Consider the following 22321-nt stretch of genomic DNA (forward strand, 5'->3'; position numbering starts at 1 on the left):
ATTGGATATGCATATTGAAAAACATGAACTTCGATCCATTCTTCACACCACAAATAAAAATTAACTCAAAATATATTGTGGACGTAAATATAAAAGCTAAAACTATAACACTTCCAGAAAAAAATCCTTGTAACCTCTGGTTAGGCAAAGATTTCTTAATACAACACCTAAAGCACAATTGATAAGAAAATAAATAATGAAGTGGAATTCGTCAAAACTAAAAATGTGTCCTTTAAAAGACAGTGTAAGAGAATATTTTGTCCAGACTGGGAGATAATACTTGTAAATTACATATCTGATAAAGGATTTCTATCCAGAATACGTAAACGACTCTCAATACTCAACAATAAGAAAACCACCCAGCTTTAAATCAGGTAGAAGATAGGAACAGGCAAAGCAAATATACAGATAGCAAATACCACCTGGAGAGATGCACAACATTATTATTCATTAGAGAAGTGCAAATCAAAACCACAGTAAGATACTACTATACTACACACATATCAGAATGCCTAAAATTGAAAAGACTGACCACACCAACTATTAGGGGAGATATGGAGCAAATGGAACTTGAATTCGCTGCTGGTGGGAGAGTAGAATAGCACAATTCCTTTGGGAAATAGTTTGGAACTATCAAGATTAAGCACACACACACTATAGGACCAAGCCGTATTACTCCTAGATATTTACCTAATGAAATGAGAACATGGCCTTACAAAGACTTGTTTACTAATGTTCATAGCAGCTTAATTTGTGATGGCCCAAAAAGGGAAACCACACAAATGTCCATCAATAGGTGAACAGAGAAACAAATTGTGGTATATCCATACAATGGAATACTACTCAGCAATAAAAATTAACTACTGATACATGCACCGACATGGAATAATGTTGAAATAATAGTGCTGAGTGAAAAAAGCCAGGCAATATAAGAACATATACTGTATAATTCAACTTATATGACATTCTAGAAAATACAAACTAATCTATAGTAGACAGAAAGCATACCAGTGATTGCCTGCGGTGAAGGGGATGAGGGGCAGGAAGGGGTGGAAGGCAGTGATTTCAAAGGAGTGCTGGGAAACTTTAGGGGGCGATGAACATGCTCATTATCTTAACTGTGGTGATAGTTTCATGGGTGTATACAATCAAAATGCATCAAATTGTATATTTTAAATATGTGCAATTTACTGTATATCAATTATACCTCAGTAAAGCTGGGAAAGCAAGAAAGAAAAGGAAAGAAAGGAAGGAAAGAAAGGAGGGTGGGGGTGAGGGGGGAGGGGGAGAGGGAGAGAAAGAAAACTACCAGTAGCATAAAAGATAGGCACCTAACCCTGGACACCTGGAGCTTCTGAATTTTGGTCTTGGTGCTCCCTCTCGATGTCCAGGTGCCAGTCCTGGGTATTCATCCACACCCTACTTTCATTAAAAGTGCAGAAGTGATAGGAAAGCTGTCCGTGGGGAATGAATTATGGACTTAGAAAGGGAGGAGATGAGGGCGAACAGAAGCTTCACTCTGGGGCCGGCCCGGTGGCGCAGCGGTTAAGTGCACACGTTCTGCTTCGGCAGCCCTGGGTTCACCGGTTTGGATCCCGGGTGCAGACATGAAACCGTTTGGCACACCATACTGTGGCAGGCGTCCCATGTATAAAGTAGAGGAAGATGGGCACGGATGTTAGCTCAGGGCCAGCCTTCCTCAGCAAAAAGAGGAGGATTGGCAGAAGTTAGCTCAGGGCTAATCTTCCTCGAAAAGAAGAAGGTTCACTCTGTAACTTGAACCCCTTGGCTTAACAAACGCCTCTAGGCAGGGAGACACAGGTGACTTTCCTTTGGTTTCTTTAAATTTTTCTGTACTTTCCAAAATCTTCACAAGCATTATTTTGCTCTTTGCTGGGGGGGAGGGTGAGTTTTAAAAGAACTAGTTTAAATTCTCCATTAAGTAAAGAACTATGCAAAAAGAAACCAAGGGGTTTTCACCCTGATAATTAGTGAATAGCACCTGAACATACACACAAATCTGAGCAGCAACGCAGATCAAAGAATAGGGAGGTTTCATTTATCAAGGATGAAGGATATTTACAAGAGATGCAGAAGGTCAAAACCTCAAAAAACAGATATGTTCTAAATTCTGAATTTCACTTGTCAACCACTGAGTTGGCTTTCACCTAATTAAAGACATAATATGTTTTAACTGATTTCCTGCCCTTTAGGTTGAAAACTGAGCTCTCACAGCTAAAGGGAAGTCCTGGATGAATTTCCAGGAGGTTGGGGGCAGCAGCAAGAGGCTCCTCTCCACTAAGGCTTACAAGCCTGTGGGTGAACCAAGCCCCAGAGCACAGGATGGATGCCAGCAGAGGCAGGATTTCTTAACCCTGCTTGTCCCAAGCTGTTGGCGGCAGACATTTATGTTGCATTTTTTAGCAAGTGTAGAAAGCCAGCAGGGGCTTCAGAAATGCCAAATGCTGATAAAATACGTTTCTTTGAAAACAACTTCACAGGTCAAATTAGGTGCAAAATGCTTTTTATGCAACCAGAATACAAATCTTAAGAGTCTTCTTCCATGGTTTCTAAAAGAATAAACCAACTCCTTAGTGACCAGAGAATTCTGGGCTTAATCCTTCACTTTCATTTCGGAGGAAAAAATGAAAGTAGGTTAGCACACCACAACACTATACACATAACATAACAGAACACTTACATGTCTTGGAGTGTTCGTGCGATAGCATGTAATTGGCGAGAGGCGGTGTGTAAGTTAAACACTGCAATGCTGCGTTGGCAAAACAGGTATTGCCCAAATTCTGGAGCCCAGCTCCAACTCTATGCGTCTGCTGCCACTTAAGACAAATCTTCTCAGATGGGAAAAGAACTTTCTGTGGAGGGGCAATGCCATCACCTAGGGCTAGAAAAATGAACAACAAATATTTAAAAACAAAGCTTTGCGTGCTTCTGAAGCTAAAGAAGTGGCAACACATCAAACTTGAATCCGATCACGATTCTAAATCTTATTACTAGCTAACCAGAAATACACGGGAGAAAGGGACATTTTAAAAGATAGAGCCCAGGATGTGGGAAACTCTAAATGGGTTTCTTCAATAAATTTAAAGGACAAAAAGGAGGAGGGATTACAAATTAAAAGAAACTTAAAAGACATCCACAAGATACAAAGCATAGATTTTGTTTGGACATTGATTTCAAGAGTCACCTGTTAAAAATAATTATGTGACAACCAGCGAAATTTGAACATTGACTAGATTTTTAATATAAAGATGTTTTAATTTTTAGAAAAGAATTCTTTAGATATATGCACTAAAATATTTATAGATAAAATGTGAAGTTTTGGATTTGCTTTAAAATGATGGGGACAGGGGAAAGGAATGTGTGGAGGTATTATTGGCCATGAGTTGACAAAAGCCAGAGTTGACTGATGGGTACGCGAGTGTTCATTATAATTACTCTTTCATATGTACGTAAAAATTTTCATAATAGAAAGCTTTAAAAAAAATAAACAGCAACACAAGCAATAAAAAGCGCAGGATACGTCAATTCCCAAAAACGTTTGCTATGGATGCTTCTATCTAGCTCCAGCACCATCACTGTCATCCTCACCATCACCTCACTTCTTTGGTTCTTACCAGCTGTCAGACAGGCTCAATGCTGAGAGTTGGTAGTGACATCCTCCTCGTTTTACCAGTAAGGAAACAGGCTCTGTACCCAGGGCACCACTATACACACTCATAAATATACTATACATGGTCTAAAAGGTGTTTTATCTATTTTTAAGACTTAGAAACAAATTATTAATGACAATTATGCTAACAGAACTCAGGTGAAGCTCAAAAAACAACTTATTTAGGAAAGTTCAAAATCACCCACAGCAAGACTACTTTTTCAAAAGTGTCAGTTCCTTGGTGCTACTGAAGGCTGGCATGCCCAATAGATGGCTCTGTATTTTAATAGAGATATTAATGAGCATTTATGTATGCAAAGCCAGGCTTCCGCTTGGTGGGAAAGGGAGAGCAAAATTAAGAAAAGGGAAATGAGTGTGTTGAATGGGAGAAGGGCCCCAAAAAGGGCAAGGCGGGGCGATGTGAGCTGAGTCCTGGGGGGAAGAGGAGCCCCAGCAACACGACAAGAGGCTGGAGTGTGTAAGACATCCCACGGGAAAGGCCTGATGGTGAAGGTCTTTAGCCTCTACGTCTAACAGTCAATTAAACTGTTTGTTTGGTGATACAAACTCCCCCGCCCAAAACACCTTTATCAATTCACACCACCCACTCCCACATCATAACATCACACTTACTAAGAGGACTCAAAACAATAAAAGGGCCAAATTATTCTAAGCCAAATGACGTTCCGAGCAGTAACTAATCTATTTTATTTTTCTTTCAAAGCTTCCAAATCCAAAAGTCTTAGAAGTACCAACTGTAGAATCAATGTCTTATTTATCTGGATGCGTTTTAACAAGTGTAACCATGTCTAAACAGTTTCAACAAGTGTAACATTTACATCATCTGTTCTCTTTCAAAGAGCTTTATTACTACAGATGATTTTAACAGGTAAAAACTCTCCAAAACAGTTGGTTTGAGCCCATTTGTCAAACGCAACCTTGTTTTTTTTTTGGGGGGGGGGGTGAGGAAGAGTGTCAATGAGCTGAGATCTGTGCGAATCTTCCTCTGTTTTGTATGTGGGATGCCGCCACAGCATGGCTTGATGAGCAGTGTGTAGATCCACACCCGGAGTCTGAACCTGTGAACCCCAGGCAGCCAAAGTGGAGCATGCAAATTTAATCACTACACCACCAGGCCGGCCCCAAGGGCAATCATTTTTAAAAACGTCTTTACATTTTTAGGACAGACATCTACTTAGGGAACTATATAGTTAACTGACAAGTTAAAATGCTTGCCCATCTCAATTCTCATCAAGACAAAGTTTATCTTTCAAAAAATTAGGAATAAAAGAAACTACAAATATTATAGTCACTAAAAATAATCTACCCTGTTATGATACATATGTTAATCACAAACAAGCTGCAGAGGAAAATGAAGCCAGTCAGATAATGTGACTCTGCTGGCAACTCAGGTGGCAACACATCTTGTAAAACAAGCCCTCTCTGAAACCAGCAGCCCACCGACGGCATTTACACAGGAGTTTCTTGTGGTGACTCTCAAAAACAGTACCTTGATCCTTTTGTGGTGACGGTTTTGATTTATCAGGTACAGATGAACTTGAATAAACTACAGCACCAGGTACTGGTCCTAAAGAAAGCGTGTGATTTGAAACATCATTTAACGAAGACACAGCACCCCAGCCGGCAGAACCTGCATCCATGTCTCCAGGTGAGACTGCCTCAGAACTGCCAGGCTGATTCTGACAGGTTGATGCGTCTGAAGATTCAGAAGCTTTGTCAACTATGGTCATTGTTCAGTTCTGCAAAAGACAAAAAGCACACATTTGTTTCATAAGGTGAGAAATGCAGCCCACTTATTCTCCCATTAGATCCTGGAAAATCATCCTAGCCATTTTTCATTGTTTTCAAAAAAATCACCCAAATACAAAAGCAACAGTACTTTTTAACCTTGTAATCATTTCTCTGGGACATGTGGCATTGTAGTAATGTGAACATGTCAACAACTTTCAACTATAAAATCTTCAACGAAGTACTTGATTAGATCTTCTCATTCTATCCTATACCCCCTAAAAATCTGACATTTCAGTGTACAATCAGGCACCTTCAATTTCCAATGCTATACATTTGCCAAGTACCTGTATTTTTTTCTTTCTATTGCTTAAAACTAGAACGTGAAATGCACCAATACATTTGACTCAATTTTCAACTGATACATAAGTCCTCCGGGAAAAGTCTCAACTACATGAAGAGAAAATCTAGCTTTAATTTTGAGCTTAAAGTCCAAAACAACATTATTTAAAATACAGGAAGTCTCACCTTTGAAACACATTTTTCTGAAGAGGTCCATTTACTTGGCATATATGACTTCTTAAATGAAGCCCCTAAGACATTACTGACATCAAGCTTGAACACAAATACATGTTATAAAACTACTTCATTATAATTTTCTCTCTGAATCCTGTTTTAAAATCTTAGGGTTACCACTAATTGAGCATTTTCCATGTACTGAGCATTGCGTTCACGACTGAACACACGTGAATTTCTTTAATTTTCATAATGGACCTATGAGAGATGGGACAGAATCTGCAGGGTCTATAAAACGGAACAACTATAACCCAAACTAGTCGGCAACTGGGACTAGGCACCAGGTCCAACATTCCCAGTGGGGGTTGCTTCTGGCTACACCAACCTAGCCAATAGACTACTTTCAGGAATGGTTCCAAAATGGCCCAGTGGCAACCACACTGTATGCCCGCCCTCTGCAGATGCCTTCCAGGTATGCCCCGGCACAACACCCCAACCCGCTGACTAGACAGCGCCTGGCCTAGGAACCCCTCTGTACATTCCCTCTGTTCCCTCCCCACCTGCTCTCTCGGGGCTCTGCACACGCTATTCTTTTCTACCTAACTCTCTTCCATCCTCCCACCTCTGGGCAATTAACACTTCCACTTCTCAGTGTAAAATTCATTTTCTCTGAGACGCTTCCCTCGACCCCCTCCCACCCAGACTGGGTGAGAAGCCCTCTGAGAAGCTCCCAAGGCACCTTGTGCTGATTTCTACGGTAGCCCTTGAGCACATACTCCACAGCAGTTTTATTTGCTGCTCTCCATCCTGCTCCCATTGATATCCCTGACTTGGCAGAGAGAAGGCTTTCCACCCATGTGTTGAACAAATGAATGAACTCTGGAGATAGGAGGCAACTAGTGCTGGCTTTTAGCACCTGCTTGTCCTGAGTGATTTATATACAGTATCTCATTTAATCCTTAAAAAACTCTGAAGTAGGAACAACCTTTTAAAACTTGTTTTAAAAGATATGCAACACAGTAAAGTAAAAGGATAATAAATATCCATGTACACAACCAGCTCAATGAATGCACTGTCTGCTCACAATGAGGTTTCTTAAAAAAGCCCCAATTTGGTTGTAATTTGGAATTAAGGTATGCTTACCAGCCCCTAAAAAGCTCAACCTTAAGAAATTTTTTGGAATCTTATGTAGAAACAGAAAAGTAGATGTTAATTAATAAAATAAGAAAAACTGAACTGAAATTTTAAGTCAATCTAAGACACAGGACCTTCATTCAGGAAGAAAGCTTGAGCCATATTATCAAATAAAGTTTACACTTTCCTCATCTAACAGTCAAAAGAAATTATGAAACAGTGTGGAGGCAAGAGTAAGAAAACGAAAGAGCAGGAGGAAGGAGGAGGAAAAGCAAAAGAAAAAGAAAGCCAAAAGAGAGTAACAAGGAAAAGTTAATCTAGCCTGACTTACAACAACATTAACTAGCAAAAACCTTGATTTCCCCGGGATAAACATCCCTTCAGGACAATCATTAACAAATGACCGAATAAAACCATTTTACTTGCTTCAATTGCCTTTTGGGGAGGGGGGGCGGAGGCGGGGAGGAATTCTTAAATGAAAACAATTAAGGAAAGCATATAACTCAGTCAATAAATAACCATATAGCATTATGACTTTGGGAAAACCATGCGTTCGTCTTCATTTGTATATTCAGCCAATGAAATCTTACTGTAAAACCATCAGGTGTCAGACTAAATTCCATCTACTACAGAGACGAAACCTTTCTAGAAAACAAACAGTGCTGTATAGGACCTAGGATTCATACCGTTACACGCTTTTTACTCTCAGTAAAGCTTCTGAACATCACTGTTATAAATCTCAGGACTTTTAAGCAACTATTTCAACAAACAGTTAAAAGTTCCTCTCAACATCTTCTGATGAGAGATATACAAAAAGTTACAAAAGCATGTTTGAAAAAAACCCAGTACATGGTCAAGGCTGGACGTGTGTGCAGGAATGAGACAAATTGACTTCACAAGTGTTTCCTTTGATTTAAGTACAACCTTTTATTCAAAAATCTTATAAGCCTCAGCCTCTTATATGTTATTTCTCCCTTGGTATTTCTACCAGATGCTAGAATGCAATATTCTTTTTCATGTTTTAAAAAGTATCTCTCTCTTTAAACATTGTGGCACGCCACACACACCACATACATTAAGGTAATAGTATCAATACCTGTAAAAAGAAACTGTTACACTCTGCTTCTTCATAAACAACGTAACCCACATTCTTGTAGCATCTCTATTTTAAGAGAAAAACACACAAGCTTTAAAAAGACACAACCTTGATTTCAATCCTTTCTAAGTAAACAAAACGGACTAGCCTTAAGCCTTTACAAATCAGACATTGCAGACTTAATTCAATGACATAAAAAAGAAAGTGAAACCTAAATAAAAACAATTAGGTGAAACCGATTATTCATACCTCTGTGCCCTCTGAATGAGTAACACAGTCAAAGGAGTAGAATTATGTTTAAAACATACAAGTCGAAATTTTTTTGAGACGCTACAAAGATGCACGCGTGAGAACCCGCAGTACCGCTGTTACCTTGAAAGAGAGGCGTTAACGAAAACAGTTTTCCAACCAGTTTTACTGTTATTTGAGTGTATTTACTTTAAATGACCAACATGTTTTCCCATAAACAAGTAAGCCCTAAGGCCTCCCTGAATATAAAAGAGCTATTCAACAAAAGTAATCTCAACTGCATTCAGCACGGCGAGGTTAAAGTCCCAGATTGTAAAACTTCCGTCCCGTCAAATTTTCATTTCAAACGTCTGAAATCGATCTCCCTCTCCGCCCCCCCAACCCCTCCAGGTAAGTTGGCTCTTCGTGCCCCGAGGATAAAGACCGCGATCGGGGCGCACACGCTGTCGGGGACGCGCCGCGGGGGCCGGCCGGCCGGCCCCTCTCCTCCCCCCGCCGAGGGTGCCCGCTCCGCCCGGCGGCCGGCGCGGGGAACTCGGACGCTCGGCGGAGGAGCCAGGTGGACGGCCCCGCGCGGGCGGACCGGCGCGCCGGGCGGGGAGGGGCGCCCGGGTGGGAAAGTTTGTCTCTCCGGGGGGTGGAGCGGGGGCGGGAGGCGAGCCCCGGGCTGCGAGGGGAGCTCGGGGGCGGGAGGTGGCAGCCACGCGGGGGGCGGCCCGGGGACGCCGGGCTCGGCGGCCGGCGGCCGGCACACGCCCACCCCGGGCGGACCCGTGCCGGCCAGGCCGCCCCGGAGCCGCCCGCCGGGCCGGGCCCACGGGCCGAGGGGGCGGGCAGGGGCCGGGTGGGGGTGCAGGGCAGTGTCCATGGCAACCAGGGGGGTCCGGCCTCCCCGCGCAGCCCGGCTCTCCGGGCGCCCGGCCGCCGCGGCCGCCGCCCCCTCCCCAGCGGCCTGGCCCGGCCGGCGGCGGCGGCGCTGCCACCGGCGCGGCGGGGTCCCGGGCGGCCCGCGGCTGCGGAGGGGGCGGCGGGCGAGGGGCCGCGCCAGCCCCCGGCGGGCCGCGCCGGCAGCCGGGCGGCCGGGCCAGCTGCGGCCCAGGCGAGCGGGGCGCTCCGCGGGCCCCACGCCGGCCGGCGGCAGGCGGGAAGGAGGCGGGAGCTTACCTGACCCGGCTCGGCGCTCGCTCCATCCCCCTCGGCCGCCGCCGCCGCCGCCGCCGCCGCCGCACACAGCCCAGCCGCCCGGCGGGGGACAATGACGTGCCTCCATCCGGGCACCGCCGCCGCCGCCTCCGGGTCAGCGCCGCGCCCGCCGCGCCCCGCCGGGCCGCCAGGGGGCGCGCCAGGGCCGCGCCCGCACGCGCCGCCGCCCAGGGGCCGTCGCACAAGAGGCGCGGCGCGCAGCTAACGGGCCGGGCGAGCGCGGGAGGGGCCGTCGCCAAAGCGCCGCGGGCGCAGGCTGGCGCGCGCGTCACTGGCGCGCCGCGGGAGGAGCGCGCTGATTGGCGGAGCCGGCGCCGCGCGGCGTGGGCCGGGGCGGTCCTGCCCGGAGCGGTCGGCGGGAGCGGCCCGCGCGGCGCGGCGCGGCTGCAGCCAGCAGGGCTGCTGGAGGCCCGAGGTAACCCTGCGGCCCGCGCGGCGGACACCAGACGCGGGGCGCCTGGGACCCCCCAAATGGACGCGGCTCCGGGAAGACCTCCTTCGCGCGCGCTTCGCAACTACAACTGCGGCGCTCGTCCCTCGGCCTAGCGAGCCAGGAGCGCCAGCTGTGTATTCCGGGAAGCGGAGAATTTTCAACCTGGCTCCAGAAAAGGCAGACCCCCGCCCATCCCGCCCCGATTGCATCTCAGATCCGAGCATTCCCGTCTTTTGGAGGCAGCTAGACTACATCTTGCTCCCGAGGGCCAGGTCCATGCTCCCAGACGCCTACTGGATGTCTCCACCGCAAGATCGCACAGAGAACTAACTGATTCATCGTTGCATCCCCCCTCCACCACGACCCTGCTCCTCCCCGTTGGGTTCCCTGCTTTGATTAAGGACAAGGCGGTCTCCTGTCCTAACCTGAGTCCTCCCTCTGTCTCTCCCTCCTCAGGTGGTCTAACCCCTTGCACTGAGTCACGCCCACCCGACCTTCCCCGGGGCTGTGATCCTGACCCTCCCCAGGCAACCTTTCTTCTCTCACCGCGCCCATGCCCATCTGGGTTCTTCTAGTCTCTCCACTCCCTTCCAACTTCATGCTGTGGCCAGGATGATCTTTCAAAAACACGGGTCACATGTTGCTCCCCTCCTCAGAGCCTTCAGCTACTTTCTTGGCCCACAGAATAGTCGAAACTCCGCCTGATACTGAACTCTCCAGTTTCCCTTCCTCTTTTGTGTCCCAGCCATACTAGACTTTTTCCTACAAACACCCACTCCTACATCTGCTTATAGAAGTCCTACCTGCCTCTTCCTTGAAGCCGGTCTTGAATCCCCCATCAGAATCTTATCACCCCCCAACCCCGCAAACTGCACATATCTTTTATGGTAGCACTTATTTCGCTATTATTAAGGAAAGCAACCACTGAAGTCATTGCGATAGATATCAGTTGTGTGTTTGGGGCAGAACGTTGAAGTACCTTGAGGAAACAAAAAAGGAAGAGGGGAATCTCACACCTCCAAAATCCAGCGCCCACTTTGGGGATTAACACCACAGCTTAGTTCCTGAGGAAGAATGGTTATGGAATTTCACCTTCACAGCCTTTCAACACTACTAAGAGATTTGCAAGAACAGAACGGCCATAGGGATGAGACTCAGCAATTTGCTTGCCTTTTCCAAGGCACTTTCAGACGATAAGATTCAGAATGAGAAGGAATTAAAGAGCCAAACCTTAATATTCACCTGAGTCTTGTGGTACATATTTCAAAATTCTTCCCTTGGATGTCACATTAGAAGTCTGGCTTCTAATTTCATTTAACATTTTGCATTCGATTGACAAACTGCCCCTGCAGTAAGCATCTTAATACAGTACCTGAGAACCTTGGACAGGAATGGAGATTTTTTTTTTAAAAACCATCCCTTAGTGTTCTCTACCCACAACAGGTTTTTGGAGGTGGGGGACTCATTGCACAACCCCCTGCACCTTCCTCCCTGCCTTGAAAGCAAACACAGAGAGCCTTTTCCTCTAAAGAGTTTCAGCCGCTTACTACAGCAAACTGACAACATAAGTGGAGAAGTTGCAAAGGATATGAGGAAGTCCCTGCCTTCAAACAGCTGGATCTTTGGCTGAGACGGGAAGCAAAGTTGCCCCAGAAACTCATTTTCCTCCAGACCAGAGCTTAAGCTAAGTGAATGCTCCTTGGAGATTTCACGTTGCCTCTGTTCTTACAAGCTGTGTGACCTATGGAGATGACTTAGCCAGTTGCCTTTACCAAAACCGTCTTTATGCTAGAGGCAAACTGACACGAAGCGCCTCACATCCCCATCCCGGTGATAACATGATCAAAGACCAAAAGATATGAAAGAGGAATAAATCAGATTTTCCGAGGACCTCCAGACACTTAGGGAGCCTGCGGTGGCGCTGTTAATGCCCTAACCAGATCCCCTTTACTGCCTGGCGCACCCATGCATTCCCCTCCCAGCTGCTAGGAGTGTTAGCTGCTAATAGCCCACAGCTGCCTTCTTGTCAGCAGTCTTCTGACAACTGTTCTCGGCTGAAGGGGAGCTGCCTCATGGGATGGTAACCACCCCTACCTCCCCCTTACAGCCTATATCAATGGCTCACGGACGCAGGGGTTCAGAATGGCCTGGCCTCAAGTTGTGACCAGTCTTATGGTGCAGTTCATGCTCCAGAGCTCCAGTGGGATCCCAAGAAGCTCGTCTCCCACTGAGACTGCATCCTTGCTTAACCCTTTCCCTACCGTCTCCCTCCCTTCATTCCCTTTCTTCCCAGAGCATTCCCTCAACATATCACATGCACCTGAATTCTGTCTTAAGCCTGGCTAGCCTGGCTTAAGACAGGCAGTACCAGGAATGGTCCTGAGAAGCAGAGCCTAAGGATAGGATTTGAGGTGCTAGGTGGGACACTGATAACTGTGCAGCTGTGTAAGCCTCCCACCTGGTGGGAACTGGGATGGGAAATGGCTGGAAGGAGATGCGTTGGCTTATTCAATCTCTGGTGTTTGAGGACGTGGGGAAAATAGTAGTTAAGAGAATTGTGAAATTGGGTGGCCACTGATGCTTTCACAAGGGAAAATGACTGGCTCCGGGCAATCAGTCATCAATGTAAAGCAAAGCACACAAGCCAGAGGGCCTCCTTAGCAGGCTGTTGTAACCATCATCTGCAGTCAGAGGGTGGACAGTCCTGAGGACCAGGCTCAGATGCATTTATAAGGAGCAGAACTTGAGAAATGATTGACTCCTCAGCCATGCTCTGTTTCCAACACTCAAGTCAGGGCTCTGATAATAAGGAAGAGGTGGGATGAGAATCTAACCAGAGCAGAACTTCAGACTCCGCTGAAATCTTTGGGCCTGCAGAAGTGGCCCACTCCCACTCCCTAGCCTGAAGACTATACAAGCAGCATGAAATGAGGCAGGTACCCTTCAAGACAATGCATCCTTCGGGAGCTGCCCCCACAGCCCCCTGGCTGCTAAACCAATCACTAGAGTTCGGTCTCAGTTTGACTTGACTGGGGAAGTGTTAAGCCTGCTTAGGGAGGAGAGGGGACTATATGTTGAGGGAGCTGCAGGACTCAGTTAATATATACCACAAGGAACTGGAAATAAGCCTGAAATCGATCCCAAGGGGACTAGATTGAGGGGGAGGTGGGAAAGGGGAGAGTTTGTAGATATGGGGCTCTCTCCCGTAGTAGAGATCTAACACTTTGTCAAGGGCCCTGAGTGGGCTGGCCCTGATACCCTGTATGGATGGTACTTTGCAAAAGAAATGAGCCCCATTAAGTGAAGTCGAGATGCTGTGATTTCCATGGTAGACCGTGGAGGAAGGGGTTCACAGGCTCAAGGAAGTGAGTATGCTAGAATGGATACTGCCAGCTGACTATATTCCACGAGAGGGCCTGGAAGACTCTCTGTTTATCAAGGCCATGGGAAGTGGGGGCACCACCATCTTTGTTGAGAAACTCAGTGACAACCCATGGTGGCTGTCCTCTGTAGGTCAGGGCTGACAATAGGGGATGCTGTTACAGAACTGGGCTCTCTAGTAGCAAGGGGAAGTGATAGGATCCTGGAGTGACAGAGGCAGGATGGTAGCACTTATGCATCAGAAGCAAGGGGGGCATGATTGCTGTAGTGGGCAGCAAGGTCAGAATGGCAGATAGGGGCACCTGACTTGCAGGGATCCATGGAGATGCACATAGAACATTGGGAAAGATAGATGGGTAGTCAGCAAAGGCATGCTGTATAAAGGATATATATGTATACATGTAACATCTGGAACCAGCCCTGGTGGCCTAATGGTTAAGATTTGGCTCTCTCACTACCACAGCCCGGGTTTGTTTCCCAGTCAGGGAACCACACGACCCGTCTGTCAGTTGTCATGCTGTCGCTGTGATGCTGAAAGCTATGCCACTGGTGTTTCAAATACCAGCAGGGTCACCCATGGTGGACAGGTTTCAGCGGAGCTTCCAGACTAAGACAGACAAGGAAGAAGAAGGACCTGGCCACCCACTTCCAAAAAAATTGGCCATGAAAACCCTACGAAGAGCAGCAGAGCATCGTTTGATACAGTGCCGGAAGGTGAGAGAATAATGCAAAAAGACCTGTACACAGGGTCGCTAGGAGTTGGAATGGACTCAACAGCAGTAACAACAATGAATAAAATCTGGATGTGCAGAAGACTGAGGTCAGGCATCCCAGTGAAAAGCCACAACCACCTGCCCAGTTTCCCCACCTGAGCCAGTTCTCAGTTCCAAAACACTCATTCGGTAAAAGAGAAGCCAGATCCATGGCAAAGGTACACAGTAGTGATTTTTCAAATGCTTCCCCAAAGAGGCCTCTGGCCATTTGATTTACTTGGGTAACCATACACTGGGAAAGAGGAATACTCAGATATTTCCAGGCTATTGGTTACAGAGTCCAAGTTAATTCGGACAGATAGGTACCTAAAGCACCCACACGGCTCCCTTTTTGCTAAGGGGGTAAGAATATATGGGGTCAAGTCATACATTGGGTCCTGTCCCAGGTCCCTCAGTGGGTCCAGTGGGCCCACAGTGGTCATTTCTCTGGTTCCCAAATGTAATATCCAAATGATCATCCTTGGCAGTTGGCAGAACCGTCACGTTGGTTCCTTGACCAATTTTACTCATAATGGCTATGAACAAAGAAGAAATAATATAAACACTGAAAAATGGATTAGTCATAAAGCATGTTTCAAGAAGTACCTACCATATTTTGCCACAAAAAGAAAGAAGAGGAAAGGAAAGAAAAAGCATACCTACCTGTCACTATTAGAGTGCTCAGGTGACACCCTCAATAGACTTGTGCCTGGAGCCTGGACTGAGATGCAGTCATCATGGAAGGCTGTTTGGAGACAGACAGACTACGTGTAAATTCCAGCTCTGGATTTTATGTATTAGTTGAGTTCTTTGGGTCTTGCTTTGGACTCTCATGAAGAGAAGGTCTTGCTTAATTTATCAAAGCCAACTTTATCCTAACGGATAATTAACACCCCTTCCTCCTAACCCAACATAAGACATTAAAGCCTGAAAGTTTTCAAGGAAGGATATATTTGATTTCTGAGGACCACTGTGTCCTGTGAAGGAGGTCTGATTCCATGGCTCACCAAATCTTAGACCTGGTTTACTTTTAGGTGAGAGATCTGAAGTCACTCCTTTACGTATTGCCAAAATATTAATCAATTTATTTTATTTTATTTTTTTAGCTTTCCAAGCAAGAATTATCTATGACTAAGATAATTCTTTTTTTTAATTTTTAATTTTTTAAATTGCAGTAACGTTGGATTATAACGTTATCAAAATATTAATTTAGAATCCAGAACAAACCATGCATTGGAGATACTGTCCTTCCTTTCCAGAGACCATTTTGTTTGAAACACAGAATTACGCATTATTAGTTACCCCACATTGTGACAATGTACCAAAGGGGGAAGGTAAAGCTTAGGAGGTAATGGAGGGTTTAACCCTGAGGTAGATGCCATTCAGGAAAAGTTTTACAAAGGTGGTGACACTTGAAATGGGTCCTTGAGGATTAAGTAGAATTTTTTTCCAGGCAAATAAGGGATAGGAAAAAGATGCCAGGATTTCAGAAGCAAACGCCATTTGAAAGCAAATAACGTCTGTCCCATTTTTGGAACTCTTTCGTTTTTGGAAATGTACAAAAAAATGAAGACTAATAATACAGCTGATAACTAGAAGGTTTCGTGTGTAGTTTGATTCAGTAGACTTGAATTTCAAAGGAAAAACCCTGAGAGGTATTGATCTAACTGGCTGCTTGAGCCTATAAGGAAAATAGCATTTCGTAGATTTAAATAATGGAAATTCATACCTGTTCAATTCATGAACAAGAATGAATGCAACCCTAAACAGTGATTAAACATGGTCCTGGAAGTTGGCCCCCACCACCACCATCAACACAAGATATTTCCATCAGAATGGAGACAAACATCTATATCTGCATATTACACATCTATTTGAAAAAAAGAGAAAATACGTGAGATCCATTTAAGAGTTTTCAGGAAAGTGGCTGTTTAAAAGATGAATATCAAAAAGTCATTTGAATGTGAATTTACTTAATGCCACTGAACTATACACTTGAAAATGGTTAAAATGGCAAATCTCATATTTATTTTACCACAATAAAAAATTCAATTTAAATCTATGTACTAGCAATACCTAATTAGAAAAATAATAAAAATAATCTTAATCACAAGAACTGAAACAAAATACTAAGGAACAAAACAGTTGGAAAATGTGTAGGACCTAAAATTCATGGCCAAGGGACCTAAAGAAAGACTTCTGAATGAAGAGTTCTACTTTTTTATTTTTAAAGATTTTATTTTTCCTTTTTCTCCCCAAAGCCCCCAGTACATAGTTGTGCATTTTTTTCAGTTGTGGGTCCCTCTCGTTGTGGCATGTGGGATGCCTCCTCAGCATGGCCTGACAAGCGGTGCCACGTCCGCGCCCAGGATTTGAACCGGCGAAACCCTGGGCCGCCGAAGCAAAGCACGCGAACTTAACCACAAGGCCACGGGGCCGGCCCCTACAGTTATACTTTAACTGGTAAAGATTTTAATCAAAAGTAACTGATCCCAAAGAGATTCTTTCTGGAACTTAATAAAATGCCTATAGTATGAAGATTAAAGTAAGTTTACAAATGCACAGGACTCCTGTGGCACTTACTAAGATGATTTGAATGTTCGTCTGAGCAGTAAAGCTGTTTATTAATACACGCAGCACTAAGCTGTATATAGCTCCTCTCTCAACAATTATATTCATTCAGCAAATGTCCACTTAGCATCTACTCTGGAAGTCAGGGAGAGAGAAACGATGCGTAAGTCGCAAACCGCTCCTGCCCTCAGTGAGCTTTCAGGATGTTTATAAAAAGCAGTTAAGCAATTCATGACAATATTCCAGGGGGTAAGAGTGGGAGAAAACAACATAGTGGTGTGGAGGGGGACAGATAAATAGGGGAAAGTTCAGAGCAGGCTTCCCTGCAGAAGATCGAGCCCTGCAGGTTGAGTGGCAATGAGCAAAGCAAAATGAGGACAGGGACAACTCAGAGAGGAGAGACTCAGAGACAGAGATGGTAGAGAAAACCAGGAGAGGGAAGGAGAACTCAATGTCTAATTCACCTTGATGACTGTTGGATGGAAACAATTCGCAATTTTATCAGAAAAATATCTCAACATAGAACAAAGTAAAGAATGCCAAAGGAAGAGACTACCACCAGGCTCAGGGTTTCTCTGATCGGAAGAATGACAATCAATGTCTGATAGTGGACTCAAGACTCAAGAGAGTTTAAACAGGATAATATTAGGAATTGTTAACAGTAAATAGAAGTTATTATGTTCCGGACGTTGCTTCTAAAGATTTACACGTGTTAACTAGTTTAATTCTTGCAACTACCACATGAGGTAGGTACTATAAGCATTTCAATTTTATAGATGAGTTAACTGAGGCAAAGAGAGGTTAACATGTTCAAGATCACATAAGCTAATGAGTGGCAGAATCCACGTTCTTAAAGCTCTAAGCCAGCACTGTCCAGGGGAACCTTCTGCAATGATGACAAAGTCCTGTACTGTCTAACATGGTAGCCACTAGTCACATACAGCTACTGAGCACTAGAAATGTGGCTTGGTATGCCTGAGGAACTAAGTTTTTAATTTTATTTAATTTTGATTAATTTAAATTAAAATGTCCACATGTGGCTACTGTATTGGACAGCACAGCTCTAAATTATTCTGATTAGAGTAAGTTCACTGTATCATTGTTTGTAATATTGAAAAATTAGAAACAAATGAGGGAGTAGCTAAAACAGGCTATGAAATATACACAGGTTGAATGAGGGGAGTGGAGAAATATGGTAAGAATTACAAAATCTGGACGTCAGGAAGGAGGGCCTGGGCAAATATACATTGCATACAATACAGATCTACCCTTTCTGAGACCCCTGGTTTTTTTCTGGGCCTCAACCTACTCTTGTGGGCCCTGAATAAGCAGTCTATAGCCATGCTGTCCAATAAAAATAATATATGAGTCACACGTGTAATTTAAAATTTTCTAGTAGTCGTATTTTTAAAAGTTTCTTAAAAAGTGAAATTAATTTCAGTAATATATTTGATTTCATCCAATGTGCCCAAAATATATTCATTTAAACGTGCAGCACCAGCTACATTTCAGGTTGCTCAATAGACACACGTGGCTAGTGACCACCATATTGGATAGTAAAGGTCTATAGAATACAACTGATCAGTTAAAGAGAAGAAACTATTCTGAATCTACTAGTGGAAAAAGTTCCATAAGGCATATTATCAAGTGATGAAAGCAAGTTGAAGAAGTGTATATGCATATATACATATATATATATATCACAGGAAACTCCCAAACTCTTTAAGCCTATCTTAAGTTGATATTTAATAACTCACTTTACAGAAATCCCTTAGAGAGCCATCCATTGAAGACTGTCATAATATTTACAGCGCATACTTAAGAATTTTTATTTCAGTGCTTTAAACAAAATTATGGTAAAATACGCACAACATAAAATTTATCATTTTGGCCTTTTTAAAGCGTGCAATTCAGTGGCATTAAGTACATTCACAATGTTGTGCAACCATCAACACTATCTAGTTCCAGAACTTTTTCACCACCTCAAAATGGAAGCCTTCTACATATTAAGCAATCACTCCCTATTCGCTCCTCCCAGCAGCCCCTGGCAATCATTAATCTGCTTTTTGTCTTTATAGATTTACCTATGCTAGGTATTTAATATAAATGGAACCTACAATACGAGGTCTTCTATGTCTGGATTCTTTCACATAGCATGTTTTCAAGATCCATCCACATTGTAGGATTTATCAGTATTCATTCATTTTATGGCTGAATAATATTCCATTGTATGGATATACCACATTTTTTATTTATCCATACATCTGGTAATGGACATTTGAGTTATTTCCACCTTTTGGATATTGTGAATAGAGCAACTATGAACATTTGTGTACAAGTTATTTTTCGTTTGAACACCTGTTTTCAGTTCTTTTGGGTATATACCTAGGAATGGAATTGCTGGGTCATACAGTAATTCTATATTTAACTTATTGAGGAACCATTCAACTGTTTTCCACAGCGACTGCACCATTTTACATTCCTACAAGCAATATTTGAAGGTTCCACTTTCTCCACATCCTTGCCAACACATTATTTTCTTTTTTGACTATCTTTCAGAATTTTGATAAGCTTAATTTGGACAGTTTTTGCCAGGATTTTCAGTGTTTCTGGGGAGAGCTTCTGGAGGTCCCTACTCTACTATTTTTGCTTACATCACTCAAGAGTTGTTTTTTTTTTTTAAAGATTTTTTTTTTCTTTTTCTCCCCAAAGCCCCTGGTACATAGTTGTATATTCTTAGTTGTGGGTCCTTCTAGTTGTGGCATGTGGGATGCCACCTCAGCATGGCCTGACGAGCGGTGCCATGTCTGCGCCCAGGATCCGAACCAATGAAACCCTGGGCCACCGAAGTGGAGCGTGTGAACTCAACCACGCGGCCACAGGGCTGGCCCCTCAAGAGTTTTTTTATTGCCAATTTTTTGTTTGGGCATAATATATAAGTGGTGTTACATGTGGAAAATGGTCATTGGGGGTCTTCAGGGAGTTCAAAGATGACTAATCGCCAGTCTCTTGGTTATTCTAACACTCCATTTTCCTCACTTTCTTGGAAAAATGGTGAACACTATATATCAAGGTGACTTTGCGTTGTTTTGTCATCTATACAGATGTTGAAATTGAGAATGATCATCTCAACTGAGGACTAGGATGGATAAAACAGAGTCAGAGACTACAGCCTCCCCAGAACGTAAGCGAATGAAATGCAAGTCAGAAGATGAAGGCAGGGAAAAGGGCAGTGATGGATAACAGCACAAGGTTTCAAAGGAGGGGAGAGAAATAGTTGTGAAAATATGTTTACTAAGAAAGTTTTAGCTGACTGGGTGATGGTACAAAGACATATCTTAAATTTAAAATAATTTCTGTCTATTCAGGAACAAAATTATAATGCATATTATTACCATAATGATTAAATATGATTTTTGCTTTTTGGACCAGTGTAAAAAAAAGAATAAAAATAAAATGAGACAGAGAGAATCTATATAATCAATAGAAACCTAATTAGAGTATTAAAGGTTGGCTGATTTAAAAAGATATGTATGTAAAGTCAATTGATCTCCATATATTAACAATAACAACTTAGAAAATGTTATAAGCTACTCTCACCAGAGTAGCTGAAACAAAATAGCAAATAATAATAAACTGAAATAACTTGTAGAACTCAAATGAAGAACATGATCAAAAGGGAGACTTACTGAATGGGGAGTTATAATTCAGTACTGAATAGGTATCACGTGTCCCCAAATTAGATTGCAACTGTGATGAAACTGATTCCAAAGGGATTCTGTCTGGAACATAGTAAGTTGCTTATAAGGTAAACATATGCTATCTTTTAATTAAGTTACAAGTGTAATGTAATGAATCCCAAGACGATTCCCTCTGGAAATTAGTAAAAATGTTGTAAATGCTCTCTAGGCAATAAAAACATTAAGTTATGAGCACAGCTATGTACACTGGCCATCTCCCCCCTCCCCAAACAGTCCACTCTTTCATTCATTCATCAATTTTCCATTGAGCGTCCACCCAGCATAAGACAATGTGTGTGACACAGAGAAAAACGACAAGTGAGAGACGTATAAACAGTGTTTGTACTATTGGGATTTCCACTCTGTTTATTTGGGGAGGGGATTTGGAAGGAGGAAGAGGAACTGGCTTCAAAAAAGTAATATCTGCAATAAAGTGCGCTAAATGCTTTGAGGGGTAGATACAAGTGCTGTGGAATTGCAGAGTGGGGGGCATAACATAGTGAGGTGAAGGGAAAGCTGTGAGGGGAATGTATGGGGTTGAATTGTGTCCCCCCAAAGAGATATGTTGGCATCCTAACTCCCATTACCTGAGAATGTGGCCTTATTTGGAAACACAATCTTTACAGATGTAATCAAATTAAAATGAGGTACTTAAAGTGGGTCTTAATCCAATAACAGGTGTCCTTATAAAAAGAGGAAACTCGGACAGAGATACACATACAGGGAGACCAACACGTGAAGAGGAAGGCAGAGGTCGGAGTGATGCTTCTACAAGCCACAGAACACCAAAGATTGCCAACAAACTACCAGAAGCTAGGAGAGAAGCATGGAACAGATTCTCCCTTACAGCCCTCAGAAGGAACCAACTCTGCCGACACCTTGATCTTGGACTTCCAGCCTTCAGAACTGTAAGAAAATTCATTTCTGTTGTTTAAGCACCCCAGTTAGTGGTACTTTGCTGTGGAAGCTCTAGCAAACTAATAAAGGGAGGGAGGTAATGTGTTATGTATAAATGCAACAAGTCACATTTCCTTATAGATCTGAGGGATAAATAACAGGAAATCAAGTGAAGTAGGGGCTGGGGCAGGAGAGTGTTCTGAGCAGAAGGAACCAGATCTGCATTATTAATCATGTTTTTCCTTTTCTGTATTTTATGATGCTTTGACATCTTGAAAAGCTTGCTGGCCAGGAGAGACTGTCTTCCCAGGACTAGCTAATTCTTAGATAGCAAAGGGCTCGATTAACCAATGCAAACCAACCCACCCCAAGTCTATAGACCCAGTCATCTCCTTATCTAACTTATACATGAGCCAATATTTCCTCTGCCCTAAATCATCCCAGGGCCAGGTACCAGGCAACTAGAGATCACCCCTATAATCCAAGCCTGCTGGAATTATTCCAGTTAGCCAATCCTAAGCTGTTTACTCAGCCATACCTTGCCTTTCCCACGGAAACCCCAGTACAGGCTCTGGCTCAGGCTTTCCCCTCACTCCTGTCTTCTGCCACCTGACCAAAACCTGGTGCTGCCCTTGTGGCCTTGCATGGCATGTGCTGACCCCTTCTTTGAGACCTGTGAGTATAATAAACTTCTTTCTTCCAAGCCTTGTTCTCATTTCCTCCCGTGGCTGCACCAACTTTACCATTCCATACCCAACATTTACATTCTTGGGACATTGCAGGTTTCAAGGAGAAGGGCAGCAGGGAGAACCAGAGAGAAGGGAAGCGTAATGTGTAACCCACCTCAATGAGTGATGGAGATACAAAATTACACACCTTCAGAAGAAATCTTTCTGCTTAAGGAGATTCTAATGGTGAAAGACCAATGAG

At 43.8% G+C, this 22321-nt stretch overlaps 1 protein-coding gene across 6 annotated transcripts in view; it reads right to left on the reverse strand.

Annotated features, from left to right (window-relative positions):
* The window catches only part of USP42 (ubiquitin specific peptidase 42), a 57177-nt gene that overhangs the window by 29463 nt on the left and 5393 nt on the right, over positions 1–22321 (reverse strand). For 2 of the 6 annotated variants that reach the window (XM_070230707.1, XM_023655245.2), the window contains exons 1-4: positions 9579–9719; positions 8166–8231; positions 5181–5430; positions 2702–2902 (exon numbers count right to left, since the gene is read on the reverse strand). In XM_070230707.1, coding sequence (XP_070086808.1) covers positions 2702–2902; positions 5181–5421 — 442 coding nt within the window. In that variant the 5' untranslated portion in view covers positions 5422–5430; positions 8166–8231; positions 9579–9719. Of the gene's footprint in view, positions 1–2701; positions 2903–5180; positions 5431–8165; positions 8232–9578; positions 9736–14846; positions 14929–22321 lie in introns of those variants that run through there. The other 4 variants (XM_023655246.2, XM_070230708.1, XM_023655244.2 and 1 more) reach the window with 3 other exon arrangements.

This window comes from Equus caballus, chromosome 13, assembly GCF_041296265.1.
Source record: "Equus caballus isolate H_3958 breed thoroughbred chromosome 13, TB-T2T, whole genome shotgun sequence".
NCBI classification, from domain to species: Eukaryota; Metazoa; Chordata; class Mammalia; order Perissodactyla; family Equidae; genus Equus; species Equus caballus.